Raw genomic sequence first — 11656 nt, 5'->3', positions numbered from 1 at the left:
TATATTTAATGAGGGCTTTCTCCTCTAGAATAGCTCCTGAAAAGCAAATACTTTTTCTTTTTGCATCAGGAAATCCACATGAATTTTATAAAAATTAGTAAATGCCTTTTTTTTTGAGACATGGTTTCTTATAGCACAGGCTGGCCTTGAACTCACTGTGTAGCTGAAGATGATTTTGAACTTTCTGATCTTCCTGCCTCCACCTCCCAAGTGCTAGGATCATAGACTTGTACCACCATGCCCTGTTTATGTGGTGGTGCTAGGGATTGAACCCAGGGTTTAATGCATGCCAGGCAAAGCAGTAGACCAACTGAGCTTCATCTTCAGTCCAATAAATATCATTTGAAAGAATATTTGTAGGGTATTCTTCGAGAGGCTGTTAAAAACTTTCTAGTTTTTTATAAGTTAAAATTTCTGTAAGCAGGGAAACTTAGGGGAAAAAAGACTTTTCTTGTTAGAAATACATAGCTGCGCATGGTGGCACATACATGCGTTTAGGTCCAGTGGGAGGTAGGTCACAGGTGGAACTCTAATCTACAAAGCAGGTTCCAGGCCAGCCAGGGCTACACAGTGAGAAACCAGTCTCAAAAGAAGAAGAAAAAGAAAAGTAGGGAAGAAGAGAAATACAAGAAAAACCTCACAGAAGTGACATGGTAATCCTTACAGAATGATTAGCTTGTAAGTTCATGAGAATGAAGGGCTTTTATTTATCCTTAACTTGGGTACTATATGTATAGTGCATGATAAATGTAAATTGTGGCAGGATTTGGACCAATACAGATGATGGGAGGAAAAGGAGTTCCAGGAAATGACATAGGCAAAAAAAGAATATCATCTAAAGTGCTAAATTCGTTCAGAAAATATAAGATCAGTTTTGGTGAAACATATACATATTAGATTGAGATAAGGATGTAACAAAAAATGAGACTTAAAAGTTAGATAGTAAACATAAAAATCAGTGTGCCAGTTGGGGTGAAGATGTTTAGGTTTGTCTCTCTAGGTGGAAATTAGTTCCTCATATTACTGCCTAAAAAACAAATTGACAGCTTGAGAAATAGTAAACACCTAGAGTAGAAACACTAGTTCAACTTGGAATACTGGTTTTTTGACAAGCATCATCACCATCAAATAGCATAATTCAGATGCCTATGGAGCACCTTCTGTATTTGGCTTGGCTGGGAAGAGTGTTTACTTAGATTTCTGGAAGAGAGCAAGAGAGGCTCATATAAATGTCTGCAGTTGGTGAGAAGGAATTTTGGAGAAATACCTCCAGACAACCATTTCTCCTACCTTTTCCCAATACCATTCTGTCAGACTGCTGATAGCAGATTGAAAAGAAAAGAGAACAAGAGAATTTGTTCTCCCTGTTAGAACTATTGGGAAAGGTACAATGCCATCAAGAGATTGGAGCAATGGACATTCCAGACTGAAGAAACAGTTGTCTGGAACACAGAATATATGTGGACAAAGAAGTAGGTTGGGAGCCAGATGTCTTTAATCCCAGCACTTGGGAGGCAGAGGCAGGTAGATCTCTGTGAGATGGAGGCCAGCTGGGGCTACAGAGAGACCTTGTCTCAGGGGGAAAAAAAAAATGGTAGGTTGGGATCTTTGATTTAGAGATTCATGAACTGGGGAGTTGACAAAAAAAGGTTGATAGTGGGATTTTTTTTTTTTTTTTAGCAGATAAATTGATTCATACCTTGTCACTGATATATCATAGAATGGACAGAGGCCAGGCAGGGTACAGTTAGGAAAACTCCTGTTTGTAATAGAGCTGTCGATGGTGAAAGTCAGAGGCCAGCCAGTTGAATCTTCTAATTTACACAAGACTGGGCTAGTTATGGAGATAAGTAGGTTCTAGCAAAGGTACCACCTCAAGCTTTCCAGCATAGTACTGAACACCTTAGTTAAGTTCTCCATGCATTGTTTCCTCCATTTTAGAAAGGAGAGAGAGAGTGTGTGTTGAATGTACAAGAAGTATTTGTCATTTTTTAGCATGTTTGTTCAGGTTCCATACAATTATTTATTTGGTAAAATGTACAGTATAAATGTACTTTTAGGGTTATCTTATCGTAGTATGATCTGTTTCCTGGACTGTTCTCATTAGTGTCTCTTGGCAGAGTGTAAGGCCCTCAGAACTCAATTCCTAGGATATGAGTTGGCATTTCAGCCTTCTTAAAGGTCAATAGCAGCTGATGTACTCTCTTCCCTTCCTCCACTTTAAAAAAAAAAAATTATTTATTTTATTTCTTTATTTATTTTTGGTCTTTTTGAGACAAGGTCTCCCTGTAGCCCCAGCTAACCTGGAACTCACTGTGTAGACCAGGCTGGCCTTGAACTCACAGAGATCCACCCACCTCTGCCTCCCAAGTTCTGGGATTAAAGGCGTGCACCACCACGCACGGCTTATTATTATTTTTATTTTATGTGTATGCGTGTACTGCCTGCATGTAGGTAAGGACACCCATGTCATGCAATGCCCACATTGGTCAGAAAAGGCTGTCAGATCCCCTGGGACTGGAGTTACAGACAGTTGTTAGCTGCCATGTGGGTGCTGGGATTCAAACCCAGGTCTTCTGCAAGAACAACCAGTGTTCTTAACCACTGAGCCATCTCTCTAGCCCCCCCTTCCTCCATTTTTAGAAACAGGTAAGAGTGTTATCGGTCTCTTTCCTCAAATTTGATTTGATTTACTCAAATCAAAATAAATGTTTTTAAAACCATCTGTAAAAGCAAACAAGTCAAGACAGAAATTTTAAATTTTCAGATTTGTAGTTTCAGACTCTATAGACTTTTATGGAAATGAATAGTTGAAACTAGCCAGCTGTGGTGGTGCATGCCTTTAGTTCCAGCACTTGGGAGGCAGAGGCAGGCATATCTCTGTGAGTTCAAGGCCAGCCTGGTCTACATAATGAGTTCCAGGACAGCTGGGGCTACAGAGAGACCCTGTCTCAAAAAGACCAAAAAAAAAACAAAAAAACAACCCTGAAACTAGCTTGAATTTGTCTAGCTCCTGAATTCATACAATTTATAGGCTAGGGGGTGTCAGCTTAGTGATAGAATTCATACTATGTAAGCTTACGGCCCTGGGTTCAATCCTTACCATCACAAAAAGTAAATAATAAATAATCCTGCCTGCAGGGTCCCCTTCCCTAGACTTATTTAATGTCTGAGGTAAGCAAGTGACCAAAAACAAAGGAACAAACTTGGCTATGTTGCTTCTATATCAACTGTACTTTGCTACTTCTTAAGATAGAGCTCTTGAGTAGTTTGAAGGCACATCAGATATTATATAGCATGACAGACTCATGGTAGAAAGGAAATTGAGGTTATCATAGTATGCCATTAAAATATTAAAGAATTTGTCTGTATTATGTCTGTCAGGATAGAAATGCGAAAAAAGCAATTTATTTCTGCAAATATTTAATTTATTTCTGTGTTCAGGGTGTTAGAAAATGTAAGAGATCCAATAAAACAGAGTGCTCACAGAGCTTATAGTCTAATAGTGAAGATGAACTGAAAATGTAGAATTAGGCTTTTGCTTTGGATAGGACTCTTAATCATTTAAGCTGCTGTTTTTATAGTTAAGGAAAAATGAAGCTGTAAGACAAAAAAAAAAAAAAATTCACCCAGTAAAACAGTTTACCACTCGTGATGTCCCTTTCATGTTTTCACTGCTCTGTTTGCCTCCTTTATGTCGCTTGCTTCTGTGGTTAGACAGTCCTTTCACAGTTGTCCAGAGATGTTAAGTGTCTAGGGATTGGACAACAGCCATTTAAATGTTTGGCATTAGCATGCTTTCTCTTAAAAATTATAGCCCTCAAGTGGCTGTGTAATTCAACATGCAGTCAGTCCTCCCCCCCATCTGTCTTGTCCCAACAGGTTTCCTATCTCCTTTGTTCAGTCTGAGCAGCTTAATAAGGTGGAGTGAGGTGGGCTGATGAAATTTATGACACAAGAGGGTATTCTTGAACTAATAGCCAGAAACAAAGTATTTCTTATCTTCTGACTGGAATCAAATCCCAGGTTTGCTTTCTTCCTTCCATGGATCAAATTACAGTAAGAATCTCAAAGCAGCTCCTGAGTTACTGTCCTTGCTAAAATAGATATTCTTAGCCAAGAGCCTCCAAGGGAAAGAGCTACTCCCACTAATTCATAGCTGCTGTTTTATTCTTTAAACTTGTGAATCCATGCAGCATTTCTTGTTTGCCTAGATTACTGGCAACTCTCATAAAGGAAAGCTCTTTAAGTCTTAATTGTTTGAAGTTGTTTTCCCCTTGATGTGTCTGGCCATCAGTTACTTTTGATGCAGTCTGGGAGTCTGACATGTGAGTAATTCAACCACATAAATTCTGGTGGTACTTGAATATGTAGACTCTGCATAATTTGGGTTCCTTCCATGAAAAGTGCTTTCAGGGACTCCTGTGTTGATTATCTGAAACAATGCTTACTTAACATAATGGTAGTGATTATTGAATATCTGCACAGTGATGGAGGAGAAACAATGTTCCCTCTGGACTGTGGAGCTAGACCCACAAAAAGACTACACAGAGTGGTTATGTTTGGCTTATGGGCCCCCTTCCTAGCTCAGACAGATGTAATCTAGAGTCTCAGTTCTTCTGGAGACTGCCTCATGGTAAAGGAGATAAAAAGGCTTTTATTCTTAAAATGATTGGGTTCATATTCCTCTTTAGATCTGTGAAAACATAAAACAGACACCTCATTTTCCTGCTTTTGGTAGCCATTACTTGATACTGGTAGTTTATAAGCTTTGGGCAAAGCATAGATTATGAGAAATTCAAGGTCAGAGACATTATACCACAATAAACAGGAGTGCATACTTATGGACTATGTCCACATGATCAAGTAACCAGCTTAGCTGTGCTAATATTGTCTTTTGATGACATGTTCAGGGTGAGTAGATTCTCTGATAACTGGCCTGGCTTTGAGTCAAGTAGCTTTCAGAACTTCCTTGTATAAAGAAAGATCTACTCTTCTAGGATCCATCTTTGAGGATAGACTATAGGGGAGCCTTCCTGTAGTAAAACTTTAAACACTCTTGATGGTTTTATGGATTTCACATTTAAGTTGTCCTTCTGGGGAGTACCAGCAGTAAAGGAGATATAGGAATAAAAGGAAGATTCTGCTACACTATGGTAATACATGGGGTTTATGTGTCTGTCTATACTTGGCATTCTAGGCCAATGCATTGGAGTTGCCTGGAAAGCATAATTCCCAGTCAGCGGGGAAAAGGAAATACAATTTTATGAATATATAGGGAGAAAACCCTTCTCCCTTGAAGGCTATGGTGTTGTTCCATCCATCCCCTGGGCCCTGGCCTCACATTCCTGTTCTAAACTGACTGGCAGAAACATGATCATAATTGTGTGGGTATAACTATATAACACTTTGGGCATTGTAGCTGCCTTGTCTTTCTTGATGTGCAATGGTCATACATATTTAATTTTATCAGTCATTCAAAAGATAGTAGGTGTGAGTAAATCATAGTTCTAAGCTAGAGATGGCAGAAATTTATGACACTGGAAGTTCTGCTACACAAATATATTAAAAAGAGTAAGGGAAGGGCTGGATAAATGGCTCAAGGACTAGTCTTAAGATTCAGAAGGGGGCTGGAGAGATGACTGATTAGTCATCTGCTCTTGCAGATGACCGGGGTTCGATTCCCAGCACCTACATGGTGGCTAACAACCATCCATAACTCCAGTTCCAGAGGATCCAACGCCCTCTTCTGACCTCTGCACACCTGCAGGCAATACACTCATAACACATAAAATAAAAATAATATTTTTCAAAAACATGGTTTCATTATGTAGCTCAGGCTAGCCATAGGCTTGTGATTCACCTCACAAATTCTGGGATTACAGACCTGTGCCACCGTGCCCAGCCTCAAGTTAGTCTTTATGATGAGTCTTTGTTAGGGGAGATGGGGCAGGAATAAGGGGAGCTTCTTTTTTTGATGGTCCCTAGGGGTAGACTGTGAAAGAATTAGTACTGTTGACTATAAGGAAGAAAGCTATTTTATAAATACTATCACACTTTTTAGATGAAGAAAGGGAGGAAGGAGGAAGACCAACCAGTAAAGCTACTTAACATGCAGTATAGAGTGCATTTCCTTCCTAACAGTTCAGGGCAGAGGAACCACGGACATACTATGGCCAACTTCAAGTACCTCACTAAAGGTAAGAAAAATCACTTAGAAACTGAGTAGAAAGAGACTTGCTGATTTTATATGGATTCAGTTCCCTATACGTTTGTGCTTTTAACAAAAAATAAATTCTTAGACTTCCCTAAAAATCCAAGGAGTTTTCTATACTTCTAGAATGTTCTAGGAACTTCCACATACCTGCTGTTAAGTTCTGTCACTTTTTCCTAATACAAAGGTGATTCTCTAGCATGGGTCCCACTTTAGTTCTGTTAAAGAAAAACTAGCTTACCTGAATTGGCAATGGTATAAATAAAAGTAGTATTTCTGATCTTCCTACTTACTTTTACTAAGCTTAATATTGTAATAAAATATTGCAACTGGATTTTACCAGATTGAAAGTTTAAAATCCTAAGGATTTTTTATTTTAATAATGTGTAAACTGATGAAGTGTTACAAAGAAAAGTGAATAGTGGAGGTGTATCCCAGAATTGGCATATGCAGAGTGCCCTAAAAACCCAGAATGCAATGAATCAAAGATTTTCTTAAGGTTTGCCTATTACTTATCATTACTTTCCCACAAGTTTCACCAACCAACAGTGCTTTATAACCAAGAACTTGATTCCATAAAGGTAGACCAGTGACTACTTTGTGGACCTTGAGCTCAGTTCTTAGAAAGAGATGGATAAGGGTGGAGCTCAATTACTGCAAACAGTTCTTAGCAAGAAAAGTTGGCTGTTGGAGTTTGAGAAACTTGAATAAGGCAACGATAGAACAGCACAGATCTTGATTGCCATGAAGTCAAACCATACTCTTCAGATTACAAATTAAGAGGCCAGAAAGTCAGGCAGTCGTGTGTTTCTGGATTGTGAGTTCTTTCTTATATCAGTACCCATTTTTATTCTAGAATAAACTGAGTTAAGTCAACTTAGATTAAAACTAACAAAAGAAAACCAATAATACCTGTTTGCCTTCTGTATATAGAATTGTTCTAGAGAGAATGGGCAAAGTGTTTCTTTTTTTTTTTTAAGGTCAGTTACAGCCAGGCGTGGTGGCGTGCCTTTAGTCCCAGCACTTGGGAGACAGAGGCAGGCGAATCTCTGTGAGTTTGGAAGCCAGCCTGGTCTACATAGTGAGTTCCAGGCCAGCTGGGGCTACAGGGAGACCCTGTCTCAAAAAGACAAAAAAAAAAAAAAAAAAAAAAAAAAGGTCAGTTATCCAAATACATGGCACACCACTAAAAAGCCAAGTGGACAGAAAAATCAGTTAGGTTTGACATAGTCAGGTGGGATTTTTTTTCCTAATAAGGTTTATCCAACCCAGAATGGGCTTTTAATGAGCATAAAGACTTAACCAGGTTGGTTTGAGTTTGAGCTGCAGTTTGTTTGTATGTTAATTTCCACCAGATTTATACCTCCCTATTGAGACACCATTGGGTAAGCCTTGCATAAGGTTCCCATTACAGAAGTCCATTGTCCACTGGTAAGAAAAGCAAGCAGATTCTCTTCCTGGTGTAGTTGAATATGGACTACATCCTACACACATGACACTTCAGAACAGGTGCATGGCTTGAAAGGTTTCCTTGAGATTGGAACATATGAATTCCTGAGTCAAAGATGTGTCTGAAGAGTTTTGATAATTACTGTCATTGAATAATTTCTCTAATAGGTATATGGAACTTAAAAAGAAACCTCTGGGTCTTCAAAAATTGTTGCTGAAAATGAATGTTGTCAGAGTTCAAAGAAATCAAGGGTACCTGTCTTAAGTAGCTTGTGGTGCTGTGTTCCTGCTTTTTTAGGGATACTTGTCATCATCTACCCCAAAATGAAAAGTATGACTATTTTCCCTTACAGCTTCTATCTCCCTCAGCCTCTTATACCAGAAAACATTCAGTAAATGTCACTGCCTTTTCATGGACTAGAGTCATGTTGATAATATGGAATCAAATTATATTTTATGGTTTCCTACTGCTATCATTTTCCAGTCTTGCACTGAAAGAATACTAAATTTGTGATTTCTTTTTGGGTATCTTTATTAGTCCTTTCATTCTGAAGTCACTTCATTTGTCTGGTTCAAAATCATAATTTATGATCACTTAGATGCTAGTAATCCCTCCTTTCTATCATGATTTACTTTTTAAAATGAAAACTGCTGGGGCTGGAGAGATGGCTCAGTGGATAAGAGCACTGGCTGCTCTTGCAGAGGACCCAGGTTCAGTTCCAGCACCTACATGGTGGCTAACTGCAGTTCTAGGGGATCCAGTACCCTCTTCTGACCTCCATGGACTTGGCACGATATGGGTACACTTAATATATGCAGGTGATACACTCACACACATAAAAAATAAAAATAATAAAACATTTTAAAATGAAACTCTGACGACTTAACTGATTATCCCATCTCTGACACTTTGGGTTCTATTTTTTGTGTTTTCTGTTACTTAGTATTTACTATAAAACATTTATGGCCAAAAGCCATGTTAATAATGAGAGTACCCGATTGCCAACCTCTGAATTTTAAAATAAGGTGTCTGGCATGAAAGTTACTGAAATTCAAAGTAGAACTTTGATTATGCCTATGTGATGCTTTGCTGAATTCTTCATTGGAAATAAGCCTATTTCTTAAGCCTTCTGTCAGAATCATTGGCTGGGGATCAAGAGGGAAAATAGATGACTGGATATTTGTGTTCTTGCACTAGACATGTGGCTCCCTGGCTCCATGTAAATTTCCTACAATCTCTTCTCCACTTCTTAGTAATGTCATGTTACCCTGTTTATTTCCTCCATAGCACTAACTTACCATGTAATTATCTGTTTACCTCGTTGCTTCTCTCCTTATCAGGCACCTTGCCTGTCTTATTCATTGTTTAGTTACTAGCACCTAGCTAAGCATTTGGCTTATAATAAGAGCTTGATTGAATTAATAATCAGATGCATACTCAAGACTCATGAACATGAATGCCTACTTAGAATATCTTTTTCTCTTTTTTTAGACAGGGGTCTCACTCTGTAGCCTAGGCTTGCCTCAAACTCTGGATCCTCTTCCCTCAGCCTCCTGAGTTTCTGGGATTACAGGTATGCACCTGTTCCTGTCTGAATTTCTAAAGCTACTCTTTCTTCTACAAACTGGAGTCGAATGACACATAAAGAGATTTCATGAACCCCTCCCTCTGCATATACACCCCAGCTTCCCAGTTTGCTACTCTAACACCAACTATAGAAGTTATTGCTTCTTGGTTCATGTCCCAGGTTGATTTCTGCAGCAAAGCATTAATGTGGCAAAGATACAAGACTGAATATGCTGTGTCTAGACTTAATTTAATATAGAATATCTAATTTATGCCTTGTTTTTCATGTCCTTAACTCTAATGTCCTGGTAGGACTGAAGTTGTATATAAAGTCTGAGCACACTCCTTGCCCAAGGCAGCAGTAGACCTTTTTTCAGATTTAAATTAGCTGAAGGCTGGTTGTCCTCTAAGTCTAAATGGAATCTGAATAACCTGATTAAACACAGGCCATCCCAATTAGGTGAATTATCTGAAGTACTAGCTTTTTATCTCTTGACATTTATGATTAGAAAGCCTGAGAGCAAGTACATTCTGTTAATGGCATCCATTTGTACATTATTACAAATTGGCTGTTGCCTGCACCTGAAGAAACTGCCTTTTTCCCCTTATCTCCTGTTTCAATTCGAACACACATTCAACCTGTCTCTTACAGGAACAGTTCTGCAGAATAAGAGCAGTTGAGTGTCTCAAGTCCTCAATACAAACCCTTTCTCCTGTGGTCTCCAAGGGTAATCCTACTTCTGAGTAAAGATGCTAGGAGAATATTCATCAGGAGAGTCTATAAAGACAGACTATCAAGAAAAAAAAGTGTGTGTGTGTGTGTGTGTGTGTGTCTTTTTGAGACAGGGTCTTCCTGTAGCACCAGCTGGCCTGGAACTCACTATGTAGACCAGGTTGGCCTTGAACTCACAGAGATCCGCCTGCCCCTGTCTCCCACGTGCTGGGTCTAAAGATAATAATCAGATGCATACCATACCCAGCCCAAGAAGATATTTTCATATCCTTATTAATATATAATTGTTTTTTTTTTAAAGATTCTCCTGCTAATTCTCATCTATTCCTGGCAAAGTGGATCATTCCCACCATATGGGGATATACCACATGGACAACAGTACCATGCCACCGCACCATCACATGACCACCTCACACTCCCATGGCGGAGGAGACATGATGATGATGATGGTGAGTGTCACAGGAGAGGCAGCACAGACATTTACCTACACACTTGGGTAATAGAAACAATGGCATTTTAACACTAAAAGGTTATTTATCTTTAAAGGTCAGTTTAACAATAAGGGAAAACCAATGCAGATAACCCCCCCCCCAAAAGTCAAGTGATCTGCCTGTGTTCACGTGGCAGGTTTGCTACAGAGTCACACCAGAACCAAGGTTTTCTAGAATTCTTTCTTCTCTAATTTCTTCTTTTGAAATTCATCCTCTCGGAATTAAGTTCTGGTGGTTCTGTTTCATGTAGAAAAGAGAAAAAGACTTGCAATGATGGTGGGACACAAGAAAGGGCTTTTAGGGCCCAAGGTAGTAAAGCCTTACTTTGCCCAAAATTCTCATTTAGGATCTTCAGTCTTCTCTAATTGACTTATTTTGGTTTTCTGGCAGCCTATGACCTTCTACTTTGACTTTAAGAATGTGGAACTATTGTTTTCCAGTTTGGTCATCAATACACCTGGAGGTGAGTAACCATCAGGCAATGTTTAAAGATGACAGTCACTTGAGAGATGATGATAAAGAATTTGGAAGCCCACGACCTCTTTCTGTACTAATTACTGGTTCTGTATGGTTATGATACATAACTGTCACAGTTCCTATTCCCAGCTAGATGGAATCCAGTAAACTTCCCATAATTAGCATGTGTATGTTTTGGGGCACTGAAAAATAATTCAGTTGTCAGATAAAGGTCTTTTGCTGTCCTTTTCAGAGTGTTTCCTTGTTTGGTATGTTACAGGTTCTAGACCTAAGACAACAAACACATTCAAATACCACAAAGTAACCATAGGTTAAAAAACAGTTATCATATGTAATTCTCGTGTTTACAGATAAATAAGCCTCAAGTAGTGAAGTGGCAAGCTATAAACCACAGCATGTCAGAGCTAAGACAAAGATCATACTTTCTAGAGCTCTCTAGAGCTCAGTGCTGTTTCTACTGTATCAAACTATGGTTTACATGTTTCTGATGCTTGGCATGGTCTGTCTTAGAGTCACTCTTAGTTTTAAGGTAGCTGATTGCCTGTCTTTTTGTATCTATCATGTTGCATTAGTGTGCTTTAAATCTAAATTGCATTGGTATATATTTAATAGTCATTTAGACTGCCTCAGGTACCATGCATACTTTTGGAATAAACCAATTTGTTTTCAGAAAGGAGGGGGAAACAGTTGTAGTCATATAAATACATTAATCTTATCAACACTTC

General features: G+C 38.8%; 1 protein-coding gene and 1 long non-coding RNA gene across 3 annotated transcripts in view; one reads left to right on the top strand and one right to left on the bottom strand.

Moving 5' to 3' along the window:
* Slc31a1 (solute carrier family 31 member 1) overlaps positions 1 to 11656 on the top strand; it is a 32214-nt gene that overhangs the window by 15079 nt on the left and 5479 nt on the right. For both annotated transcript variants that reach the window (XM_008833518.3, XM_029563756.1), the window contains 2 exons: positions 10265 to 10412; positions 10845 to 10917. In XM_008833518.3, coding sequence (XP_008831740.1) covers positions 10317 to 10412; positions 10845 to 10917 — 169 coding nt within the window. In that variant the 5' untranslated portion in view covers positions 10265 to 10316. The remainder of the gene's footprint in view (positions 1 to 10264; positions 10413 to 10844; positions 10918 to 11656) is intronic.
* Positions 1 to 11656, bottom strand: part of LOC115070457 — an 18404-nt gene that overhangs the window by 4425 nt on the left and 2323 nt on the right. The window lies entirely within an intron of this gene.

This window comes from Nannospalax galili, unplaced genomic scaffold, assembly GCF_000622305.1.
Source record: "Nannospalax galili isolate Female #2095 unplaced genomic scaffold, S.galili_v1.0 scaffold34, whole genome shotgun sequence".
Classification (NCBI taxonomy): Eukaryota; Metazoa; Chordata; class Mammalia; order Rodentia; family Spalacidae; genus Nannospalax; species Nannospalax galili.
This window is presented reverse-complemented; position numbering and strand designations above follow the sequence as displayed.